This window comes from Hyperolius riggenbachi, chromosome 7 (genome assembly GCF_040937935.1).
Source record: "Hyperolius riggenbachi isolate aHypRig1 chromosome 7, aHypRig1.pri, whole genome shotgun sequence".
Classification (NCBI taxonomy): domain Eukaryota; kingdom Metazoa; phylum Chordata; class Amphibia; order Anura; family Hyperoliidae; genus Hyperolius; species Hyperolius riggenbachi.
Window position 1 is genome coordinate 30,760,159 of NC_090652.1, and position 26,319 is coordinate 30,786,477.

The 26,319-nt window shown below is 47.2% G+C and overlaps 2 protein-coding genes across 2 annotated transcripts in view; both read right to left on the bottom strand.

The window, feature by feature from the left end:
• The window catches only part of LOC137524227 (uncharacterized), a 36,192-nt gene extending 14,979 nt beyond the window's left edge, over window positions 1-21,213 (bottom strand). Inside the window, exons 1-8 of the mRNA XM_068243846.1 lie at window positions 21,048-21,213; window positions 17,594-17,705; window positions 16,787-16,880; window positions 16,317-16,371; window positions 11,770-11,910; window positions 4,229-4,389; window positions 846-944; window positions 177-322 (exon numbers count right to left, since the gene is read on the bottom strand). Coding sequence (XP_068099947.1) covers window positions 177-322; window positions 846-944; window positions 4,229-4,389; window positions 11,770-11,910; window positions 16,317-16,371; window positions 16,787-16,880; window positions 17,594-17,705; window positions 21,048-21,165 — 926 coding nt within the window. The 5' untranslated portion in view covers window positions 21,166-21,213. The remainder of the gene's footprint in view (window positions 1-176; window positions 323-845; window positions 945-4,228; window positions 4,390-11,769; window positions 11,911-16,316; window positions 16,372-16,786; window positions 16,881-17,593; window positions 17,706-21,047) is intronic.
• A 2,083-nt stretch (window positions 21,214-23,296) lies between these two features.
• LOC137524231 (sulfotransferase 1C2-like) overlaps window positions 23,297-26,319 on the bottom strand; it is a 59,630-nt gene continuing 56,607 nt past the window's right edge. Inside the window, exon 9 of the mRNA XM_068243849.1 lies at window positions 23,297-24,107. Coding sequence (XP_068099950.1) covers window positions 23,995-24,107 — 113 coding nt within the window. The 3' untranslated portion in view covers window positions 23,297-23,994. The remainder of the gene's footprint in view (window positions 24,108-26,319) is intronic.

A 26,319-nucleotide genomic window follows, 5' to 3' on the forward strand; every position in this document is an offset into this window, starting at 1 on the left:
AGGGGGCGGACAGAGGAAGTTGCACAATGCAGGGCTAGGCTGGGAGTTTAACACTGTGCTGCTTCTGCTCCGCCTTGCTCAGCATTATTGATTGAAAAGCAAAATGCGGCAGAAGGATCTGGGCGTTCGTATGTCGGGGACTACCTGTACTGTAAGCGTCATGGCTCTGCACTCACTCATCTTCCCGCAGGGAGTTGTCAATGCTCTCAGTCAGCCTCTGGCAGTCCTTCCCCAGGGTGTTCAGCGTGGTCTGCACTGTCTGAGTGATGGTCTTCTCAACGGTTTTACACACTTCCTCAATCTGATTAACACAGCGGCTTGGCTAGGGAAAGAAAACTGCTTGTTAAAGGGGGTTGTAACATCCAAAAATAAAAAAATTGACAAAAAATAATGTCCAAAAATATATGCAAACCACTCCTTTTTCTAGACTAGGTTTCTACTGAGAGTGATATGCACAGAGGGAGATACTGCTTGCTTGGCAGTTGGAAAAAGCCATTTTTTACCACAATGCTTTGAGTTTCACAGACAGCAAACTGTCAGGACCATGGTCATGACATCACACTGTGGGAGGGGTTTAAAGGTAAAGATTTCTCATGGGAAAGGAGATATCAGCCACTGACTGAGATGAAGTTTAATTCCTGGTTGAAGTTCCTCTTTCAGTGAGGAGAGCCATGGTTGTCTAAAGCCCGAGTGAACAGAGCAAGGAAAACTGGAGCAGAACTGTCCAAGGTGTCCACATCCAGGCTTCTGATTGGTTACTGAGGAACAGCTCCACTTCTGCACCAGGCTCTGGTTCTGATAAATCTGCCCCAGTGAGTGTAGGTCCTCCTGCAGCCGCTGCTCACCTTGTTGGGGTTCGGGATGTAGATGGTGGGCATGTCGAAGCCACACTTGTTCAGCCCCGGCCTCTTGCACAGCTCCTGTACGATCTGCATCAGCACCCTCTGCAGGCAAACAACAAAAATACACATAAAACACAGCTCCAAGACTCATCGTATGGCAAGAGTAAAGCCCGTCATACACTGGCAGACTCCTTAACACCCTCTCTGATCCACCCTCTCTGATCCACATCTTATCAGAAACGGCTTCATCACTGGCACACACTGCACATCGATATTTATTAGATTTCAGCTTGAAATCTATTAAAGGACAACTGAAGCGAGGGGTATATGAAGGCTGCCATATTTATTTCATTTTAAAGGGAAGGTCCGAGCAGCATAAAAAAAGTAATTTACTTACCCGAGACTTCCTCCAGCCCCTAGCAGCCACTATGTCCCTTGCTGCAGCTCCGCATTCAGCTGCTGGCTCCTGGTCCCCTCTGCTGCAGAGGATGACCTTGAGAGGTCGTCCTCTACTGTGCCTGCACGAGCGCCGCTGCCAATCAAATGCACGTGTTGTGGAGTATACTGCGCAGTAGTTCTAATGCTGCTCCCCCCGGGGGCCATGCAGAGTATTAGTAAAGCACTCACTCACCTCCCCAGCCAGCACGCTCCTTCCTCTGTGCTGCTGTCTCCTTCAGGCGTACATGCCACCGGGCGCAGGCACTGGGAGATGACAGAAGAACAGAGGAAGGAGCGCCGGCTGAGGAGGTGAGTGAGCGCTTCACTGCGCTAACACTCAGCACAGGGCCCCAGGAGAGCAGTATAGCAGGCACTGGCTCCAGGACCCCGCATAAATACCGCCGCACCCCTTAAAACAGAGGCTCCCCTCTACCTAAGTACTTGTTTTTTTTATTTTAAACTTCACTTTGGGTCCCCATTAAGTGGCTGGGACAATTGCGGTACAGACATGTCAATTGCTGAGTAGTCTACTGAGGGGTATTATGACCAAAGAATGAAATTAAGAAGTTACACAGCGATGTTCACTTATGTCAGTGGTATCTGAAGTCCGGCCTGCAGGCCATTAGCGTCCCACTGAGCCTTTTCTAGTGGCCCTTCATGTTCTGCACAGTAATTAGTGGCATGAGGCCCCACAGCGGCCTGCGGTAGCTCCAACCTCACCAGGCCCAACCTGCATTAATACAGTGGTTAAGATCCAGGTGGTGTATTTATATGCACCGTGTCAAAGCCCTCAGGTCCTCAGTATGAGCGGATCTGTGTTCTGGCAGCGAGGGGCGAATCATGCTGGTAAGTATAGTTCATTTTGCAGGAACCGTGGCAATCATCAAAACTTATGTTTAATTTCGCTAGTTTAGCCCCCAAGCAGCACCCCAGACTTATGCCAATCAATTGGTGATCCAGCATAGAAGATTGCTTAACAACATAGCGGGATGTATATACTGGATTTTCCCCAAAGATGATCAGGAACTAACATCAGAGTCACTGCAGTAACGTTAGTGAAAATTGATAGCACTAACTTCAAGTGAGCCCGAGGTGAGAGTGATATGGAGGCTGCCATATTTATTTCCTGTTAAACAATACAAGTTGCCTGGCAGCCCTGCTGATCTGTTTAGCTGCAGAAGTGTCTGTATCACACCAGAAACAAGCATGCAGCTAGTCTTGTCAGATCTGACAATAATGTCAGTAACACCTGATCTGCTGCATGCTTGTTCAGGGGCTATGGCTAAAAGTATTAGAGGAAGAGGATCAGAAGGGCAGCCAGGCATCTGGCATTGCTTAAAAAGGAAATAAATATGGCAGCCTTCATATCACTCTCACCTCAGGTTCACTTTAACCTTTGTGATCCTACTTTAGAATGGCGTCATGCTAAGGATTACTTGTAAACTTAGTGGAGCATAAAGAAACTTAGGTAAACTTTTATTAACCTTTACTGTAAGAGATTATGTCTCTTGTATACACAATGCAATCTTCAGATGTCCTGCCTATATGTGCAGTAATTCCACACTGAAATAACATGTGGATAACTTGAAGTGTACCAAAGCTCATGAAAATAAAAAGATGTTATACATACCTGGGGCTTCCTCCAGCCCTACCTGCTCGGATCACTCCCACACCGCTGTTCTCCGCTGCCCGCAGCTTCGGGAACTGGATCCCCGTACTTCCATCAGTCAGAGCCAGTCTGGTGTAAGAGGAGTGCGCCCTCTACGTATCTTTCCGGTAGCTGCTGGAGGTATACGCAAAGAGCGCACTTCTCTTACGCTAGACTGGCTCCAAGTGACGGAAGACCGGGGACCTGGGACCGGAGCTGCAGAACACTGAGGACAGCGGCGTGGGAGAGATCGGAGCGTATGGGGCTGGAGAAGGCCCCAGGTATGGAAAAATCTTTATTTTCATGAGCTCTGAGTCCCTTTAACCACTTGACGACCAGGGTAATTTCCAGTGATCGGTGCTGCGTGGGCTCTCCAGCCCGCAGCACCGATCAGGAGTGCAGCAGGGCGATCAGACTACCCCCCTTTTTTCCCCACTAGGGGGATGTCCTGCTGGGGGGGGTCTGATCGCCGCCGGCTGCTTTGGCTTGCGGGGGGGGGCTCTTCAAAGCCCCCCTCCGCAGCGCTTCCTGGCCTCCTTCCCCTTCCCTTTCTCTCCCTCCCCCTGTGAGCGGCGCAGGACGAAATTCCGTCCTACGCCTGATAGAATAGGCTTCTGCCTATCAGATGCCGGCGATCCCCGGCCAATCAGAGGCCGGGGATCGCCGATCTACGTAACGGCGCTGCTGCGCTGCAGCGCCGTGTGATGTAAACAGCGGGGATTTCTTCCCCGCGTGGTTACATTTTGCCGGCGAGCCGCGATCGGCGGCTCTCCGGCTGTTCACGGAGACACCCTCCGTGAACTGACATGGAAAGGCCGCTCGATCGAGTGGCCGTTTCCATGGTAACCCGCAGACGACCAGTTTACGCCAATCGACGTTAGCTGGTCGTCAAGAGGTTAAAGTTAACCTGAGGTGTGGGCAATATGGAGGCTACCAAATTTATTTCCTTTTAAACAAAATCAGTTGCCTGGCAGTCCTGCTGATCTATTTGGCTGCAGTAGTGTCTGAATTACACCAGAAACAAGCATGCAGCTAATCTTGTCAGATCTGACAATAATTTCAGAAACACCTGACCTGCTGCATGCTTGTTTAGGCTCTATGGCTGAAAGTATTAGAGGCAGAGGATCAGCAGGACATCCAGGCAACTGGTATTGCTTAAAAGGAAATAAATATGGCAACTTCCATATCCCTCTCACCTCAGTTGTCCTTTAACACAGTACACAGCAATGGCTGTCCATAGCTGGTCACATTCAGAGAACAAAACCAAAGTATCGGATATTTGTAGGAGTCACCCCCGTACCTGGCGGTCGCTCTCTGATCCGGCCTCGTCCGCTTTGCTCAGGTAGAAGCGAAGTTTGTCGCCATGTTTCTCATTGACCTTCTCCACAATGTCCAGGGTGCGTTTACACAGTGCCTGACCCATGGGGTCAAAGAAGACCAGGACCAGGTCACACAGCTCCCCTGAGGGGACACACAGATACACATTCACAAACAATGCCTCCTGTCCACAGGGAAAAAGTGGCAAAGGCTTGACAATACTACGTGTTCAACCAATCAGGATCAAAAGAAGCTGTGACATCACTGGGGGACAAAGCGCTTCTTGATGAGGTCACTGACTCCTAGTGCTTTCTTAGGCATAATTGAACATAACAACAAGCAGCTTGCTATTTTAAAGCAGGATTGTCAGCTATAAAATCAAACTTAATTTGCTCTGTGTTTATTATGCAGTCTACAACCTGACCCTGCATTGGAAGCACTCCAATATAATCATAAAGGTTTCTGCTGTAATGAATCTTATCTCAGTCAGCCTGGCTCTATTCTGGTACATTGCCGGGGAAAGGGAAGCTTTTTATCTCCCCTCCAATATTATAGCTCCTCACCGATTGGCTGAGGGCAGGTCAGTGTGACAAGAGGCTGAGAAAATAAATATACCTCGCCCCTCTGCAGAAGCTGCTGAAATAAGATCTATGCTGTGCTCACACGTGATTACAAAGCAAGCTAGTTAGGACATTGCAGTTTCCAGGAAAAAAAAAAAGAAAAAGAGTAATGGAGGAAATGACATCAGGATTGGCTTCAGTCAGAGGCAGTAAAGATGGAAAATGCCTGGAACAGTTATCGCTTTACTATATAAAATTTACTGAAATCAAAAAGGTGGTCAGTACAATACGATACAAACAATGAATGTATGGATAAACGGTATCTCAGGTCTATAAGTACCTGCACATTGGCCGGTGCCTGGTCTCAGCTGGACTGCCTGTACAGCGCATAAGACATCAATAGTAGAAAAGAGACGGCACACCACTGGCTCTGCAAAATTTGCTGTGTATTGGCGAACAAACACTACATGTTACGGATCATCGATCCTTCATCAGGTGTATAACATACATAATATACACCTGATGAAGGATCGATGATCCGTAACATGTAGTGTTTGTTCGCCAATACACAGCAAATTTTGCAGAGCCAGTGGTGTGCCGTCTCTTTTCTACTATTGAGGTCAGTACAATACATCTGTTATGTAAGTAGAATAAGTATTTATCGACTTGTAGATGTGTACGTTTTTTTTCCTGGGATAGTATGGTTGTCCCTGCTGCTTTAAAGTGAATGTTTACCGGATGAAAAAAGAAAAAGTCAGATACTCACCTAAGGAGAGGGAAGGCTCGGTCCTAATGAGCCTTCCCTCTCCTCTCCCGGTGCCCGGTCCCGCGCAGGATCCCCCGTGGCAGTATTCGATCAGTTCGGTCAAATACTGTCACTTCCGCATGCCGAAGGGAGCTTTCGGAAGCCTTCGGGAGCACTCGGGCTCCCGAGGACGGGGCCGCTCCATACTACGCATGCGCGAGCGCCCTCTATGACGCGCTCGCGCATACGTAGTATGGAGCGGCCCATCTTCGGAAGCCCGAGTGCTCCCGAAGACCTCCGAAGTCCCTGCGGCGGCTGACGCGAACGGGGGAGCCAGCGCAGCACTGAGGGCACCGGGAGAGGAGAGGGAAGGCTCATTAGGACCGAGCCTTCCCTCTCCTTAGGTGAGTATCTGACTTTTTCTTTTTTCATCCGGTACCCATTGGCTTTAAAGCCCAAATCAAGACACAAGTTACTCTATCTGAGAATAGTTAAGAAACAGTATATTTTAAGTTAAATGTTCGTATCTTGTTATTTTTGCTAAATAAAAATACCTACCAGAGATGGTCAACGAGAGGCCAATAATCCTAACTTACATGCAAATTTAACTCAGCTTGGAACTGAGCCAATCAAATGCACTTACTGTTCATTCTGATTGGCCCAATTTATCCAATGATCTCGTTGACCATCTCTTATACTTTTATAATATATAGTATAGTATTATACTTGTATCACTACTTTTTTAGACTCATCCTCTTCCACCTGCCTGCCCCTCCCAGCATAATAATAATGCTGTGAAACGGGGCAATTATGTTAATATTAACTTTTTCCCTAAATAGTGTAATTAGTTTTCCGCTTTTCTCTGCTCGGTTTCTTCCACTTTATAACCTTTCGAATCGCTGTTTTTTAGTTACCGACAGATTCAGGCGGGAGGCACGGAACATCTCACTTGTGTTGCTGCATACACTAATCTTTGTGGGTTGACATTTGTGCAGTATTTACCTCACAAGTCGGTAATTTACCTCACTAGTTAGTAATTTCAGTTGTCCATGCCGCAACAGGTTTAGTGAACTGCTATTTCACAAAATATGCTGTGAGGCCTCATTCACACCTAAAAACCAAAACGCCAGTGTTTAGCGATTTTTGTGTGCTGTTTTTTTTCCTCCTCCCGGCGCTCCACTGCGCGCTGCATTTTTGTGCTTTTCTGTCACTCCCTGACGCAAGTGAGGAAGTGAACTCTGACTCGGAAAAGAATAAATACAATGCATTTATACTTAAAAAACGCAAATGCAATCGTTGCACAAAGCGATTTTGTGAGTGTTTTGCATTTTTCCTATCCTACCCTCTGTTGAGGTGGAATCACCTCAAAAATAGTACAGGCACCGCTTTGCCGACCGCAAAGCGGGCGCAACGCGCTAATATGAACCTTCTCATGCAGATTCATTGCACAAGTGTTATGGGGGCAATAAAACAAAACAAAACAAAAAAAAAAAAATCGCCTGTGCTTGAAAAAAGGCCGAAAATGCCCCTAGTGTGAACGAGCCCTAAAAGCAGCTGTTTTCCGCTTAACCAAATGCAGTAATGCTCAGTAAATTTAAACCAAAGAATTGTCTGGAGGAAGAATGGAAGCAGCTTATATGAGTACAAGTTTGAAGTTTCTGTCTTAAAGCGGTATTGTCACCATAAAAATAAAATTTCAACAGCAATTGGTCTGAGTGTGTTAAGTGATAAAGATGCTAATCCTGCATTCAAAACTTGCAAAACTTGTTCTGCTGTTATGGTTTGTAGTTATCACATACTTTAGGAGCACTGGCCCTAGTGCCAAACAGTGCCAAATAGTTGAATGCTGGGAGCTCTTTTTATCTATAATATATTCCTCCTCTTCCATTTATTTCCCTGCCTAGCTGCTTATCAGAAACACCCTCTGATTACTTGTGTTTACAAGCAAGGCTGAGGTGACTCAGTGATTGGAGGTGTAAATAAAAAGACAGTGCAGTTGTTAGTATACACCTCAGTGGGAGTGTCTGAAGACTCCGGGAGGAGGGCAGCTAATGAATACACAATGAGCAACAGAAGAAGGGGGGGGGGGGGGGGGGACAAGAATCAGGGAGGATAGGATGTCAGCATTAGCTTGGCAAGATGGCCACTGCCTAGAATAGGATTTTCTGCTTTTCCTTTATAAAATTCACAGGAATCATTACGTGGATAGCACAATACATCTGTTATGCAAGTAGAAGTAGCATTTATCTACTTATATATGTGTTTTTTATTTCTAGGTTAGCATGGGTGTCGCTTGTTCTTTAAGGAGAACTTCTGTAAGAGGGAGATAAGTTGTCACCACAACGTGTCACAAAATGGAGGAAGTGTGACATAATATCAGGATGTTTCAAGAGCAGAGAAACTGACTTGCATCATGTGAAAGGCACAAGATAAAAGCAAAAAAAACAAGGAAAAGATGCCTAAAGCACCAATTCACAGATCCTGGTCTCATCCTGTGACCTACAAACTCTCCACTAACTGCAAATGTAGAAAAACAGTTCCTGAACTGTAGCATTAGAGCAAGGTTCAAACTTTTTAAAATTTTGTTGGGATTTTTTCAAATCCCAAGACGCATGATGTAGAATTATGTACATTAAAGAGAATCTGAAAGAAAAGAAGTGCCCCTACGGCAAACTCAAAATACAAAGTGGGCCGAAATTGAAAAATTGGTGCCAAGTCGTAGGCCAACGTCTATGTCTATTGGCCACCTCCCTACCTTAAAAAGTTCCCTGGTCTCTAATGGCCCCCTTCCCGTTACAGTTCCCTGGTGTCTAGCGGGCCTCCTCCCTCCCCTATACAGTTCCCTGGTTCCTAATGCCTCCTTCTCTCCCTTATACAGTTCCCTGGTGTCTAGTGGTCCTCCTCCCTCCCCTAAACAGTTCCCTGGTTCCTAATGCCTCCTTCTCTCCCTTATACAGTTCCCTGGTGTCTAGTGGTCCTTCTCCCTCCCCTATACAGTTCCCTGGTTCCTAATGCCTCCTCTCTCCCTTATACAGTTCCATGGTGCCTTAAACCTCCAGTCTCCCTTATAGAGTTCCCTAGTGTCTAGTGACCACCTCCCTGCCCTATAGAGTTCCCTGGTGCCTAATGCATCCACTCTCCCTTATACAGTTCATTGGTGTTTAGTGGTCCTCCCTCCCCTATACAGTTCCCTGGTGTCTAGTGGCCCCCACCCTCCCCTATACAGTTCCCTGGTGTCTAGTGGCCCCCACCCTCCCCTATACAGTTCCCTGGTGTCTAGTGGCCCTCCTCCCTTCCCTATACAGTTCCCTGGTGCCTAATGCATCCGCTCTCCCTTATACAGTTCCCTGGTGTCTAGTGGCCCCCACCCTCCCCTATACAGTTACCTGGTGTTTAGTGCTTTTCTCCTCCCCACTCCATATGGCTTCCCTGGTGATCTGGGTCTTCACCTCCAATATAGCTTCCCTGGTGTCTACAGTGGGGCAAACATAATGCAAAGTGGGGAAGCCATTTGGGGGCCACATTTGATGGCTCTGAGGGCCAGATTTGGCCTCCGGGCCAGAGTGTGACATGTATGCCCTATGGGGATACTTACCTCTGGAGGGTGAAGCCTCTGGATTGCAATGATGCTACCCCCGTCCTATGCAGTCCCTCCGTTCCACTGCTGTCAGCCACTGACAAGCTTGGCGGTGGTGCTGGGCTCCAGGATCAGGACATCCTGTGTAAGCCTCATGTAGACGCAGTAGTGGCTTTCCTTCTGGCTCAGGCGGAAATAGCCAAGTCCGATCAGATCCTCTCTACTGCGCAGGAGCATAGTGTCTCGTGGATTTGCAGTGGCTGACAGTGCTGGAACGGAGGAGGAATAAAAGCCTCATTGGGATCCAGAGGCTTCCCCCTCCTGAGGTAAGTACCCCATAGGGGATTTTCTTTTCTTACAGATTCTCTTTAAAGAGAACCCGGGGTGAGGTTCTGACAATGCAATCCACATACAGAGGCTGGGTCTGCCTATACAGCCCAGCCTCTGTTGCTATCTCAATCCCCCCTAAGCCTCCCCTGCGCTCTGCTATCCCCCATAAATCACAGCCGCACTGTCGACACACAGCGTGTCGCAGCAGGCTGTGTTTATCTCTGTACTGTCAGTCTGCTGCTCCCTCGGCCTCCTGCATAGCTCCGGTCAACCCCCCCCCCCCCGCGTCCCTTCCCTCTCCGCTGATTGGAGGGAAGGGACGAGGGTTAGGGACCGGAGCTATGCAGGAGGCGGGGGGAGCACACAGAGTGACAGTACAGAGGTAAACACAGCCCGCATAGCGCGGCTGTGATTTATGGGGGATTGCAGAGTGCAGGGGGAACTTAGGGGGGATTGAGATAGCAACAGAGGCTAGGCAGTATAGGCAGACCCAGCCTCTGTACGTGAATTGCATTGTCAGAACCCCACCTCGGGTTCTCTTTAAAGCATCATTGAACTCAAACTCAACAATAGAAAACTACCGCTAGATAGGTCAGAGGCTTCCCCGATCTTCTTAACTCCCACCATTCCAGCACAGGGACCCTCTAGACATTTTCGGCAATATTGTTGAATATGTTGCTCGTGGCTGCGCTTCTCCCCCAGTGTATGAGGGCAGCCATACTGAGCATGTGCGAGGATGGGCCGCTTGCATATGCGCAATACTGCCCCCACTTGTACAGAGGGGTCGCGGCCCTGCAGAACAAGAGGGTCCCGCCCAGCAGGGGTGGGGTCGAGGAGGATCGTGAATAGCCTCAATCCACAGGCTTCCCTCTTTTGAAGTAAGTACCTAGTTGTTTTTTGTTTTGTTTTAAGTGGAGCTCAGGTAGGCTTTAAAGCACAACTTAGGTGAGAATGATATGGAGGCTGCCATCTTTATTTCCATGTAAACAATGCTAGTTGCCTGGCAGCCCTATCGATCTTCTGGAATAAGTTACGTCTGAGTCAAAACCCTGGAACAAGCATATGGCTAATCTAGTAAAACCTGAGTCAGCTGAGTCAGAGTACCTGATCTGCATATGCTTGTTCAGAGTCTATGGCTAAAAGTATAGAGACACATGATTAGAAGGACAGCCAGGCAACTGGTATTGCTTAAAAGGAAATAAAATATGGCAACCTCCATATCACTCTCACCTTTAAAGGAAACCAGAGGCCCCAGAAAAAAAGATTTATACATAACTGGGGCTTCCTCCAGCCCCATACGCACGGATCGCTCCCACGCCGCCGTCCTCCGCTTCCTGTATCCGGCGGTACCGGGTCCCGTAGTTTTGGCCAGTCGGCGGCAGCACGCGGCCAATTGTCCGCATCACAGGGGCTCCCGGCATACCCTTACGCGTGCGGCTGCATTCTGCGCAGCCGCACGCGTAAGGGTATGGAGGGAGCCCCTGCTCATGCAGACAATTGGCCGCATCCGCCGGAAGTGACGGGACCCGGTACCGATGGATCCAGGAAGCGGAGGACGGCGGCGTGGGAGCGATCCGTACGTATGGGGCTGGAGGAAGCCCCAGGTATGTATATAATTTTTTTCTGGGGCCTCTGGTTCCCTTTAACTTCCTAGCGGTAAGGACGAGCCTGACTCGTCCATAGAAAGCTAGCTAGGAACAATGTGGACAAGTCAGGCTCATCCAGCAATAACAATTACTCACCTGCGGCATGCGGGATCCATCGCCTGCACCTTGCATCTTCCCTGCGAGCGCATTACCGATGTCGATCTCCATTCCTTCTTGTCCGTTGCTTCCTCTCTCTCGGCGATCACATGTCCCCCTGCGTGACCCTGTGATGACGCTGCTGCATGCAGCCCCTGGTGCTGGGCGTACACAGTGTTATCACATCAGGTGGCTAAACACATATTTGTGGGGAATGTTTGTACCTAGGAGGATGGAGTTGAGGGTAGTAGTGGGACTTCATGTTTGGCCCTGCAGGTTTTGGGGTAGTGGATATGAGAGAGAGAGAGAGAGAGAGAGAGAGAGAGAGAGAGAGAGAGAGAGAGAGAGAGAGAGAGAGAGAGAGAGAGAGAGAGAAGAGAAGAGAGAAGAGAGAGAGAGAGAGAGAGAGAGAGAGAGAGAGAGAGAGAGAGAGAGAGAGAGAGAGAGAGAGAGAGAGAGAGAGACAGACAGTGAGTGAGTGAGTGTGTGTAGTCTGTGAGGACTTCCCTCCTGTTGAGTGTATTAGTTGTGTGAGTTACAATACAGCACTATGACCAGCAGTTCACTGACCCAGCCATAGGAGGGCGTTGTTCACATCAAAAGGGTACTTCATGTCTCCATCCACCAGGCCTGGAGTGTCTACGAAGGTGACGAGGCTGAACTTCTTCTGGCGTGACGTGGAGATCTCCGTACAAAGGTATTCAGACACGCCTGCAGGGGGAGACACAGGGGTGAAGCTGCTATTCAATCATATATGGAGTCTAATAAAGAAAGAACACCCCAAAGTCAGCAAAAAAAGGTGTCTGATGACCAAACGTTTCAAAGGGAATTTCAATAAGCAGAAGCAAAAAATGTTTCCCAACATCTATAAATAATTGTAATTCATCTTAAAGGAAACCAGAGATGACAAAAAAAAAATTCATACATACCTGGGGCGTTCCCCAGCCCCCTCTAGCCGGACTGCTCCTTCGGCGCCATCCTCCGCCTCCTGGATCCTCCATAAATGCTCCAGGTATCTTCGGCAGTGAGGTCTTACTGGGCATGCCCGGCAGCACTCCCTTTGCCAGGAGCTCTCTGCGCCTGCTGCAGTACTCCTGCGCAGAATTCTCCTGTCGACCGGAGCGAGCGGTACTGTGTATGCGCTGACTGGTCCAATATACCGGGAGCCCTTACGGAAGATCCAGGAGGCGGAGGACGGCGCCGAGGGAGCGGTCAGGCCAGAGGGGGCTGGAGGAAGCCCCAGGTGTGTATGAATTTTTTTTGGGGGGGAGAGGGGGGGTCATCTCTGGTACACTTTAAGCTCCCCTTTTTCTCTCGCCTATAACCAGTTTAAAAAAAAAAAATAATCACTGAAAATCTTTCTTGTGTCTAAAAAGGTTTAAGTGCGTAAATGTGGCCACACATCTAGCGATGTATGGGCAGACCAATTAAGAGACAGATCTCTCTCTGATGGAATCTGACCAAAGCGAGATCTATTGGCTGCCCGTACACCGCCAATATCAGGAATTGGCCTAGCGACGCCGTCTCTGCCGGCCGCCTGGCCACTCGCCAAGTGTAAAGGTTCTCAGTCTTTCCAGATGCCCATGTAGTGTAAATACTCACCTGTCCCGCTGCTGCCACTCCCCGCCTCCTCCACTGTCACCCTCGAGCCTCACGTGTACCAAGTAGGGCATGCACCATGTGGTGACGTCACATGTGCGCCTGGTGCCACACACGGGTGACCGCAGGATGAGGCCGGGAGTGGTGGCAGTGGCACAGGTGAGATTTTACACTGCATGATGAGGGGAGGGGGGTAGTGGGATGGTAGGGGGACATTTATAATTGGGGTGGGGGGGGGGCAGCGGCCGGGGGTTCTGTTACATTCGTCATGATATCAAACCCCAAGAATGCGATTGAGGCACTTTTAACCACAATCGTTTCAACCTGTCCAATTGATGTATTAGACTGATTTCGCCCAGGCATGCTTGTTTGGGCGCAGATTTTCCTCTGACTTAATAAAATTATCGAATCAGATGGTCGATCAGCCGCAAAATCAGTGTAAGGGTACCTCAAGTCTGAGATAAAATGAGCTTTCAGAATATGTTTCTACAACTCCAGCCAGAGGCGTAACTAGAAATCACTGGGACCCCCTGCGAGACTTTGGATGCCCTCCCCCCCCCCTCGCTTTCTGCACAGGTAAACTGAGAAACAATGTTATTCAACTGGCTAGTGCACACTTGAATGTGTTTTCCCCATGCAGATAAAAACCTGACAGCAGTAAAGCACTGCACACATTTCCTTTATCAATTACATTAGTGTCTGTCATAAAACGTGCATGTTTTCACACATACAGACACACATGGTGTGCAGAAAACAACAGACAAGTGTGCTCCCAGCCTCAGCTTATTACACTCACTCTGTCCATCTCTGATGGAGCAGAACTGGCTCTGCAGACTCCTCCAGCATTACTACAGTACAGAGCACTTGGGCAGGGGTAGAGAGGCTGGGGGTAGAGCAGCCATGTACACAAGACCCTGCTGCACACTGAATAGGGACTATCTTCAAATCTTTGTATGACTCCTTATCAGTGGCTAAGCAGATGAAGTCATTAGAACAATTATGTGGAGAGCAGCAAGTTTTTTTCTCTCTGTGCCCTTAGTTGTCAGTCTCTCAGGACAGTGAAAAGATACTTCTCCCCTTGGGCCCCCTGCGGCTTCATCCCTTGCAGGGTCTATTGTTACGCCCCTGCTATGTAAACAGAGAAAAATTTCTCCCGGGCAGAGCCCAAGCGTTCTATCATTTCCCAAAGTGACTACAATCTTTGGATCTGTAAGGGAGGGGAACACCGAGAGCCCAATATGGTGCAGTATGTTTCGTAAAGATGAAAATGTGATAGTATAACAAGTTTATACTCACAAACATAGGTTGCCTTCCAGGCAACCACTGTATAAGCAGGTGAGGAGATTAGACCTGTCCCCACTCAGGATTAAGAAGTCGCTCTCTGTAGTAAGGAAAGAAGGGGGCCAAACCCCTCCACCAAGGGTGGACAATAAAATCGGGGGGGGGGGGGGGGGGGGGGTGATGGGTGGATCCACCTCTCCCGTAGACAAACAAGCGAAGATGTTGATTTTTCAACATATATAAGATTTTTATTCATACACTCCAAACAATATTGCAACGCGTTTCGCGGGTTCAACCCACTTCATCAGGCTATGAGAACGGAGTATAACACTTGTGTGTAGGGTCTATCAGGCTGTTCTCATAGCCTGATGAAGTGGGTTGAACCCGCGAAACGCGTTGCAATATTGTTTGGAGTGTATGAATAAAAATCTTATATATGTTGAAAAATCAACATCTTCGCTTGTTTGTCTACGGGAGAGGTGGATCCACCCATCACCCCCCCCCCCCGATTTTTAAACATTTTATCTCATTTTATCCTTTTGGCGCCTCTGTTCCGTCTACACAATCTTTGGATCTGTTTACCAACCAGGCAGCCTCTGTTGGACCAACCAACTCCCAGGCATCAGTCAGGACAAGACTATATTCACTTCCGGCCCAAACCATGAATGTCCAAGAATCAGATGCTCATTTTGCTGGATTGGAAACCTCCGATAACTGGATATTCATATGGAAGTCGAGCAATCAGACTCTCTGGTATATATTCCATCTGCCCTGTCCCTCAAACCTGCTGCCTGAGTGTCACCCTCGTCTCAGCACTCTCCTTCTCCCCCCAAATCCAGAACATCTCAGGGTACTGCCACTTCATCTACTCAACATCGCCAAAATTCAGGCCTACCTGAGCCCCAGCAATGCCAAACTCCTTACCAATGCAGCCTGGACTACTGCAATGCTTGCCTTTCTGGACTTACCGAGACCCGAATCTGCCCCCTGCAATCCATTATGAACGCAGCTGCCAGGCACATTCACTCCTCCCACCACTCCTCTTCAGCTGCCCCTCTTTGTAAGTCCCTTCACTGGATCCCTGTCCCCCTGCCTGGCATTGAAATTCATCCACCATAACTCCACTTCATACAATCTCAGATCTCCTCCAGGCATACTCCCCAACCAGCTCTCTCCGCTCCACCAACACTATGGATGTCCACCCCTCACATCACTTACTTACTGTCATGAGGCTACAGGACTTCTCCAGAGCAGCCCCTACTCTATGGAAGGCCCTTTCTCCGCCATCAGGCTCACCCACACCTTCAACTCATTCAAGCAGGCCTTAAAGAGAACCCGAGGTGTGTTTGAAGAATGTTATCTACATACAGAGGCTGGATCTGCCTATACAGCCCAGCCTCTGTTGCTATTCCAAACCCCCCCTAATGTTCCCCTGCACTCTGCAATCAGACATAGATCACAGCCGCGCTGTGTTTACATCTGTAGTGTCAGTCTCGGCTGCTCCCCCGCCTCCTGCAGAGCTCCGGTCCCTGCCCCGGAGCTCTGCAGGCGGGGACCGGAGTTCTTCAGGAGGTGGGGAGAGCAGCAGACTGACACTATAGAGAAAAACACACGCTGTGTGTCAACAGCGAGGCTGTGATTTAGTGCAGGGGGACCTTAGGGGGGTTTGGGATAGCGACAGAGGCTGGGCTGTATAGGCAGATCCAGCCTCTGTATGCAGATAACGTTTTTCAAACTCACCTCGGGTTCTCTTTAAAGGGATACTTAAGTCATATTACAAAAAAGGCACTTTTACTTACCTGGGGCTTCTATCAGTCCCCTGTAGTCTCTCTGTGAGAAAATCTCTACTGCGCAGGACGCTCCCAGCAACGGGAGTGTAAACAAGGAAGGGCGTGGCCAAGGCGGCATAGGCGCAGTGGTCGGCGACAGGCTCAGTCGCCAAAAGCGGAACTGAGTGGGAACCGGAGGAACGTTGAATACCTGCGGGGGCACAGGGCGACTACATGGGGCTGGTAGAAGCCCCAGGTAAGTAAAACTGTCTTTTTTTGTATTCATTAAGTATCCCTTTAAAGACCCATCTGTTCATCATAGTTTATCTGCCATCTTCATAGCTCCAGTCCCCTCCAATCAACTATCACCCCATTCCACCAATTGGTCTCACTCCTCCATCCCGCAGAGTGTAAGCCGAGTTTAGCAGAAAGCAGGTAACCAGACTGACAGGAGATCGCTGATCTTACCCTGGAAGGACTGCAGAGGCTTGAAGTGCGGGTACAAGTGGAGTGTAGCATCTCCCTGCACAGAAAAAATGCAATTTAAAAGTTATTATCTATAAAAGCCACTTTACAGATTTAAAGTGAGCAGAATATGGTGGCTGCCATATTTGTTTCGTTTTAAACAATACCAGTTGCCTGGCTGCCCTGCTGATCTACTTGGCTGCAGAAGTGTCTGAATAACACCAGAAACAAGCATGCAGCTAATCCAGTCAGATGTGACAATAATGTCAGAAACACCTGCATCTGCATATGCTTGTTCAGGGTCTATGGGTGAAAGCATTAGAGGCAAAGGATAGGCAGGAAAGCCAGGTAACTGGCATTGCTAAAAAGGAAATATGACAGCCTCCATATCCCTCTTACTTCAGTTGTCCTATAAAGAGAGTTTTAGATATAAGATATAACTTATCCAGTTTTCCAGGCTTGGAATAACTTACAGTGAGTGTCTCTCTCTTGCGGCCGCTGGTGATGAAAGTGAAGCCCTGTGTCTCGATGGCGACCCCCGTCCGCTGAATGTGCTCCTCTATGTACCTGGGCAACGGAGGAAGAGTCAGATTATAATCTTATATAATAAAAGCCGTCCCAGCATCCTCCTTCGGACAGCGGTGGGGGGCGGGCATGTGCAGGTTGCGGCCACGCGCACAATTTTTGTTTGGGATGGGGGAGGGTTGTAAGGGGGGCGTGGCAAGTGGGCCAACCCCCCTTTTTGATGGGCAGGCCTTTTTACTAGTATTTTATAATATTATAAAGAAGCCATATCCTTCATCAAAATGTTGAAAATATGACCAAGACTACGAATGCTACATCCATCGCCACCTGCCTGGTCTCTGTACTGAAGCAGAGGTGATGACATCACTAGGGGGTGGGAAGGGGCAGGTCCTGAATAAAAGGGGCGTGGCATGGTGCAGTAGGGAACGTGGCAGAACTTGCAAATTAGGAAATCCAATATGAAACTGGGACTCACTGGGGATCAACCAATCCTCGATAGCGAGGTGGGACGTTAATGCAGTGAAGACGAAAAGGCACTGAGAAGTGAGAAGCAGCAGTTTGATGTGCAGAAGAAGTGTATGGAAACTGCAGACAGCCTACACGGGGTTCAGCATCAGTTCTACAGTTTAGTGGGTTTGTTGATCAGACAGCAGTTCAGGAAGGAATCAATGTATTTACACTTTCTCTACAGTAAATATTCTCATCCCATCTTCTATCACCTGTAGAGTCACTGAAGGTTCAGAAGGGAGACTCACCAGTTAATGAAGCTGCTTTTGCCAGCAGAATGGTTGCCCATCAGCATCACAGTGATCTTCTTACGAGGGGGCAGGAAGTTCAGGCCCAGGTGGGCCGCAAGGGCGATGAGACCTGATGGAACAAAAATTCTTAGTAGGCATGGAGCTATGCACCAGGGACGGAGCAGAGGCACAGGGGCTATGTCACACTGTATATAGATAAGGGGAGGCGGAGTCTCATCAGTGTTGGGGTTGGTGATGTACAAGCTGTAAATAGGGACACAGTGTATAGACATAGGGGGAGGGGTCTCATCGGAGTCAGTGTACAGGCTGTATGTAAGAACACAGTATATAGACATAGGGGGAGGGGTCTCATCGGTGTCAGTGTACAGGCTGTAGATAGGAACACTGTACACAGATATGGTGGGGACGGGGTCAGTGTACAGGCTGTAGATAAGGATACTGTGTATAGACATGGGGGCGGAGTCTCACCAGTGTCAGGGTTGGTGATGTACAAGCTGTAAATAGGGACACAGTGTACAGACAGGGGGGGGGGGGGGGTGTTCATAGGTGCCACTGTACAGGCTGTAGATAGGAACACTGTACATAAGTATGGTGGGGAAGGGGTCAGTATACAGGCTGAATATAAGGATACTGTGTATAGACATGGGGGTGGAGTCTCACCAGTGTCAGGGATGGTGATGATCAGGCTGTATGTAAGGACACAGTGTATAGACATAAGGGGAGGGGGTCTCATCGGTGTCCAGGCTGTAGATAGGAACACTGTACATAGATATGGTGGGGACAGGGTACAACGGGGTTCGTACCAGGAATTGTCTTTGGCTCATACATGGTCAGTGATGGTACAAAAACCTACATGCAATGGTGCAAACACATACAGTAAGGTACAGTATAATACAAAGTAAAGATAGAGAGATAGAGAGAGATATAGATAGATAGAGATATATATATAGTGGAGGAAATAATTATTTGACCCCTCACTGATTTTGTAAGTTTGTCCAATGACAAAGAAATGAAAAGTCTCAGAACAGTATCATTTCAATGGTAGGTTTATTTTAACAGTGGCAGATAGCACATCAAAAGGAAAATCGAAAAAATAACCTTAAATAAAAGATAGCAACTGATTTGCATTTCATTGAGTGAAATAAGTTTTTGAACCCCTACCAACCATTAAGAGTTCTGGCTCCCACAGAGTGGTTAGACACTTCTACTCAATTAGTCACCCTCATTAAGAACACCTGTCTTAACTAGTCACCTGTATAAAAGACACCTGTCCACAGAATCAAGCAGACTCCAAACTCTCCAACATGGGAAAGACCAAAGAGCTGTCCAAGGATGTCAGAGACAAAATTGTAGACCTGCACAAGGCTGGAATGGACTACAAAACCATTAGCAAGAAGCTGGGAGAGAAGGTGACAACTGTTGGTGCGATTGTTTGAAAATGGAAGGAGCACAAAATGACCATCAATCGACCTCGCTCTGGGGCTCCACGCAAGATCTCACCTCGTGGGGTGTCAATGGTTCTGAGAAAGGTGAAAAAGCATCCTAGCAGGGACCACAGTCACCAAGAAAACCATTGGAAACACATTACACCGCAATGGATTAAAATCCTGCAGGGCTCGCAAGGTCCCCCTGCTCAAGAAGGCACATGTGCAGGCCCGTCTGAAGTTTGCCAATGAACACCTGAATGATTCTGTGAGTGACTGGGAGAAGGTGCTGTGGTCTGATGAGACCAAAATAGAGCTCTTTGGCATTAACTCAACTCGCTGTGTTTGGAGGAAGAAAAATGCTGCCTATGACCCCCAAAACACCGTCCCCACCGCCAAGCATGGGGGTGGAAACATTTTGCTTTGGGGGTGTTTTTCTGCAAAGGGTACAGGACAACTTAATCGCATTAACGGGAAAATGGACGGAGCCATGTATCGTGAAATCCTGAACGACAACCTCCTTCCCTCTGCCAGGAAACTGAAAATGGGTCGTGGATGGGTGTTCCAGCACGACAATGACCCAAAACATACAGCAAAGGCAACAAAAGAGTGGCTCAAGAAGAAGCACATTAAGGTCATGGAGTGGCCTAGTCAGTCTCCGGACCTTAATCCAATAGAAAACCTATGGAGAGAGCTCAAGCTCAGAGTTGCACAGAGACAGCCTGGAAACCTTAGGGATTTAGAGATGATCTGCAAAGAGGAGTGGACCAACATTCCTCCTAAAATGTGTGCAAACTTGGTCATCAATTACAAGAAACGTTTGACCTCCGTGCTTGCAAACAAGGGTTTTTCCACTAAGTATTAAGTCTTTTATTGTTAGAGGGTTCAAAAACTTATTTCACTCAATGAAATGCAAATCAGTTGCTATCTTTTATTTAAGGTTATTTTTTCGATTTTCCTTTTGATGTGCTATCTGCCACTGTTAAAATAAACCTACCATTGAAATGATACTGTTCTGAGACTTTTCATTTCTTTGTCATTGGACAAACTTACAAAATCAGTGAGGGGTCAAATAATTATTTCCTCCACTGTATATATAGATAGATAGATAGATAGATAGATAGATAGATAGATAGATACACACACAACTAAAGTCATACCTCCCAACTTTTTGAGATGAGAAAGAGGGACACTTAAGCCACACCCCTAATCACACCCCCATCACCCCCCTAGTCACGCGTACGATAAAGATTTCATAAGAAAAATATGTTGTTTTATAATTCAAACCACCCTGGCCCTTTCTAACCTGATTCATTTCCCTTTATTTTACCATTTTAAAATTAAGTAATATATCAATTGAAAGGATGAGAATAAAGTTTACAGTTAATCAAATACATTTTCCAGTAGAGAAATATGTATATTTACATAGAAAGCAGTGTTGCCAACTCATCCCTTTAATTACTGACACATCTAAGTTATACAGGTTCTGGGGCTATTTGCACATAATCAGTGCCTTAACTGCATTTACCTAGCCACAAAACCTGTATAATCCATATGTGTCAGTAATTAAAGGGATGAGTTGGCAACACTGATAGAAAGAGGGACAAAGTCCTGAAAGAGGGACAAATGAGGAGGAAAGAGGGACAGAGGGACAGGGCTCCCAAAGAGGGACAGTTCCCAAAGAAGGATGAGTGGGGAGGTCTGTAGATAGGAAACCTGTACATAGATATGGAGGGGGCAGGCTCAGAGCACAGGCTGTAGATAAGGACACTGTGTATAGACATAGGGGGAGGGGCCTCATCAGTGTCAGTCAGTGTACAGGTAGTAGATAAGGACACTGTATATACCAGCACTGCATAATATGTTGGCACTTTATCAATACAATAGTATGTAGGGGAGAATGGTCAGTGTACAGGCTGTAGATAGGAACACTATACATACGTATGGGAAAAAGGAGGTTATCAGCAGTGTCAGTGTGCAAGCAGTAGATGAGGACACTATATAGAGAGTTGGGGGCGGGGTCTCACCATGGGCGGGGTCGGTGTACAAGCTGTGGCAGTCCCGTAGGATCTTCTCATTCACAGACACGGCTCCGGACATGGACTCGGCATTGGCAGCCGCTCGCACCTTCACTTTCCCCGACATGTTTCCCTGTACGATCCCGGGTCTGCCGCACTGCCTGTCGGGACATGCAGTGCTTTCCCCGCCCACAGCTCAATGCCGGTAACCCGCAGAACTACCATTCCCGGCATTCACCGCGGTGCCACGTAGCCTGACGCGCTACGTGTCACACAGGAGAGCCCCAGAGGTACTTCCGGAAGTGGAGGGAAGTTCCAGTCCCGCCATTTTGCGAAATGGAAGGAGAATAAGTAAAGAATTCGCGTAATAATAATATATACTAATTAATAATAATGTAATATTAAATTGTGATGTAAATAATATTAGAATCATAGTACAACTTTTAATAATAATTCCAGTAAGCATTTAATTTTATTGGTTAAATATCTAGCAGTGTTGATATTAACATAATATTAATAAATTCTGTGCAAACTAATTACAACAATAATTATTATCCTTAATTAAGCGAGAAGAATATTTCAATTCATTCATTTTTTCTTCTATTTTTATCATTACTCTAAATTACCGCAGAAAAACAAACAAAAGGTTACCTAAAAATATATCTTCCTATTAAAAGGAAACAAATATGGCAGCCTCCATGTACCCTTCACCTCTATTCACTTTAAGTATAAGAAAAAACGTTCTTGTAACTAAGTCAGTAAAATAAGCTGGTATTGTGGACTGAACAATTGGTAGATTTGCTGATCATTTTGGATGATAATTTGGCTTCCCAAAATGTTTGCTCCTACCCCATGGATGAGATTTGGTTGACTGTTAAATTAGTTCCTGCGCTGAGGTATCCTTTAAGCAAAGCTCCTGCTTTCTGGACCTCACCACTCCATACCTCAGAGAAATGGGCTACAAGCAGCTCCTTATACACTGATTGGAGAAAAACTGCCACCAGAAAGGGTGTACAGGCATTCCTATCAGCGTGCGACTAAAGGACGTAATTCTAACGGTGGCCACTAATGTTCCATTATCCCGAACGATCAACCGGTCAATCAGAAAAATTTAGTCGGTCGTGTCCACTCACAGGAACATGTAGTTAGTCCGATTCCGTTGATCGGATTGTGTTTGTGTTCCCTTCCTAATAATGAACCCAATCGATTGTTTCTGGCCAATCATATTTATCAAAACGTCCGGTTGGACATTTGGGATATTGCACCATTTGTTGCCACCTTGGGGGCGGGTTGGGGGCTGGAAATGTAATTAGGGATACATGGTAATGGTTGGTACGTTTAAAAGAGAAAGGAAAACGTGGTGGGTTGTATCTCTTAACAGGAAAGCAGTAGGCAGTCCTACACAGCTAGGACACACTGTGGTGGTGTCTGTGTGGGTGTGTGTGTGGGGGGGGGGGGGGGGGGGGGGGGGGGCTTTCCTGGGATGATGGGAAGGGTTTTTGTAGGCACCAAAGACCAAGACGAACCATGGGAGGGGTGTCTGAGAAAGCCACAATATTCATTGCCGTGCATTGGACTGATCACTTTTGACCAGCCTCTACATTCTTTGCTTTCCTGGACTTTGCCTAAAAGTTCTAAGGTATGCCCACCCATATGAAATTCATTTTCAAATTTACCTCCTGTCACACCTCCACCAAGACATCTCCCATCATCACACCTCCACTACACTTCCCCATCTCACTTCCTATTCACCGCGCCTCCCATTGTCCGTTCACTACAACATCAGCCACACCTCCAACACTTTTCCCCTCACTCCCCAGTACTCCACTATCTACACCCCATCACACTTCCTGTCACATCTCAACCCAACCTCCAGCCGCACTATTATCACTCTTCCAGTCACTTATACTGCCCCTCCTCCAGTTACATCCTTGCTGCGCCTCCAGTCACATCTTCACCACGCCTCCCATTGTCCATTCACTACAACATCAGACACACCCCCAACACTGTTTCGGCACACTCTGAAACACACCAGTCTTTCTTCTGTCACCACCATGCCTATAACCACACCCACCTCAAACCTCCCATCTCACCCGCTACCTTCATGCATATCTCCAACACATCATCAGTCACCACATTTCCCTTTACTCTCCCACTGCTCCTCCGTGTTTGTCTTTCATCACTTATTTTCTGTTATCGCAACCTTTGAAAATAATAAAATAATGGTGAAATAATTTAGAGGCATACAGTTTGGCAGCTTTGTTTTGTAGATAAAAACATTTATTTGTGCAGATCTGTACGGGGAAAGGGGGGGGGGGGGTTGCCCAAGTTTAGCACTGCCTATGGTATTATCGGCTTTTGATCAAAAAAGGGATACATTTTGGGCAGTACTTATCTCAAATCTGCTTGATTGGAAGCAGATCGGACATTGAATGACGGCATAATTTCCCGCAGGAAAATCGCATGTTGTGTACAGGGCCGGTTCAAGTAACAATTGGGCCCTAGGGCAAAATTAGCCTGGGGGGCCCCCAACAGACACCCCCCGACCAAAAAGGCCCTTTGTTGCAGCCAAATTTCCCTCCTGGGCCCCTGAGCTGGCTACTGACCCTCCCCCAATCAACTCCCAACTTAACAGACTCTGCAGAGTCCCTGGGGAGCAACAGTTAAGATGAGGGAGGGACACCCTGGGGGCCCCTACAGGCTCTGGGGCCCTGGAGCAATTGCCCATTTTTTCCTATGGTAGCTCCGGCCCTGGTTGTGTACCAGGCATTACACTCTGTATCTGGTTATGCAAAACTGTAGCAATTGTAGAGGTATTGATGTTTTATTTCTTTCTCAAAAACAAGAAGGTGACAGCAAAATCAAATAAAAAAAAAAGGCCAAACGATGTTTGTGATTGGTGGTTAGAAAATAGCAACGGACACATTTTGTGGCACAGCGTGGGACGTGGTCTCTTTCAGAGTTCTGTTAGAAAAATCAAATCACTTCCTTCCATTTGTCTTTTATATTCCTCTTCGAAAATTTCATTTTGTGAGACAGTGAAATGGTTCTTCCAATCCCCCACGATACCTGAAAAATAAAAAACAATTTTAATTTAACATAAGGATTATATTTTTGTTTAAACTACTATACCATATTATGTACTTCCTTTATAGTACTACTTTTTTGTAGTGGTCTTATCGCATAGCTCCCAACTATCCCTTTTTCGGAGGGACAGTCCCTTTTTGGGAGCCCTGTCCCTCTGTCCCTCTTTCCTCCTCATTTGTCCCTCTTTCAGGACTTTGTCCCTCTTTCTATGTAAATATATATATTTCTATACTAAAAATGTGTTTGATTGACTCTAAACTTTATTCCCAACCTTTAAATTGATATATTACTAATTTTAAAATGTTACTATGAAGGAAAATGAACCAGGATAGAAAGGACCAATGTGGTTTGAATTATAAAACAACATATTTTTCTTATGAAATCTTTATGATATGCGTGACTAGAGGCGTGGCCAGGGGTGTGGCAGGGGCGTGACTTAAGTGTCCCTTTTTCTCATCTCAAAAAGTTGGGAGGTATGTTATCATGTGATGTTTTTCTTTTATCCCAGCATGTTTCTCTTACTTATTTATTGTGTTTTAGCACTTATAATTTTCTTCTTAGGGCTGGTTCAGACGGACGTTTGGAGGCGTCGCGTTCGTTGGCGTTGCGTTCGTGATGCGTTCAGGCTTTCAGCAGCGTTCGCATTGCGTTCGGATGCGGTCGCGTTTTTTCTTCCCCTAGTGGGACATTACTCGTCACGGTTAACCGCCCCTGGAAGCAACATGTAGCTTCCAGGGGCTCCTTGAACGCCAGTGAAAATCGGGACCCGAACGCCGCGTTTGTGCAAACGCGCATAAAAGCTTGGTACAAACGCTCCCATTCACTTGAATGGGAGCGTTTAACGCCAAGCCCCGAACGCTGGCAGTAAACGCTCTGCAAACGTCCGTCTGAACCAGCCCTTAGTTATGGACTACAGTTTTGTGAAGCTGACCAGGTTGTACATAAGAAAAATGTAAATATAATCCTAAATGTATGCCATTGTTATACCAGTGTCAGTAGGTACCAGGGGCAGTAACTCACCCTGTCGCCCGTAAATCAGTACTCTTTTGAAACTCAGCCCCGGCTAGCAAGAATGCGTGACCATTTTGGTCTGAAGTGTTTTACAAAGCTGTGGCCACTCCCATCTGCAATGCGGTAGCCCACCACCAGATTAGTAGCCACCTATTAGGTTGTGGCTGCCAAGCTGGGGGCTGGTCAAGGCAACACAAGTGGGAGTGGCCACAGCTTCAGAAACACTTCTGGCAAACACCTCCATGGCGGTCTTGCCGATAGGGGCTGAGTTTCAAAAGAGTACTGATTTACGGGCGACAGGGTGCGTTACTGCCCCTGGTACCTGCTGATTCTAGTATAAATGCCACTGAGGATTATATTAAACTTATAGCTGATTTTTCTGGTAGACCTCTTAAAAAGCAGTTTGAAATATTACAAATAAACGTTTCAGATGTTTTGACTATCCCTCTGTCTCTCTGCTCTGCTAGGTAAAGTTTTGTGAGTAGATGTGTACATTGCTTAAATGTTGCAGTAAAGACAGCCGGATTAAGACCAGGTAGGGCCCTTAGTAGAGTTGGCTGACCACAAATGAGACTAATTTTTACTGATTGGCCGGCAACCTCGAGGTACTGCTTTTTTGGGTGTAGTCAAAACTTCCTACTTTCATCTGAGGTACATTGGAAAAATTTAACATCTTATTCCCCCAGAGGATCTTCCAACCCTAGTTCAGGCATTCATCACATCACAGCTGGACTACTGCACGGTCCTCTATGCAGGTCTTCCAAACGAGGACCTGTACCGCCATTTAGTACAGAATGCTGCTGCCAGATTGATAACAAACCAGCCTTGCCACTATCACATTACACCGATTCTTCGCTCACTGCACTGGCTACCTTTAAATGGAGAATACTCTTCAAGATTGGACTGGTGGCATTCAAATCCCTACCTACACAATTTGGGCCCAGGATACATGAAGGACTTGCTGAAACTGCATCATACCCTTCACAACCTCAGATCAGCAGAATCCATAAACTTGGTCACTCCCAGAGTGCACCTCAAAACCTTTGGAGCCAGAGCTTTCTGTCATGCTGCCCCTTTGGACTTACCTACCAAACTCAGTAAAGACAGCCCCATTACTGGAGCTATTCTAATCCAGACTTAAAAGCCACCTGTTTATCCTGGCATTTGCAGACTTATAGAATTA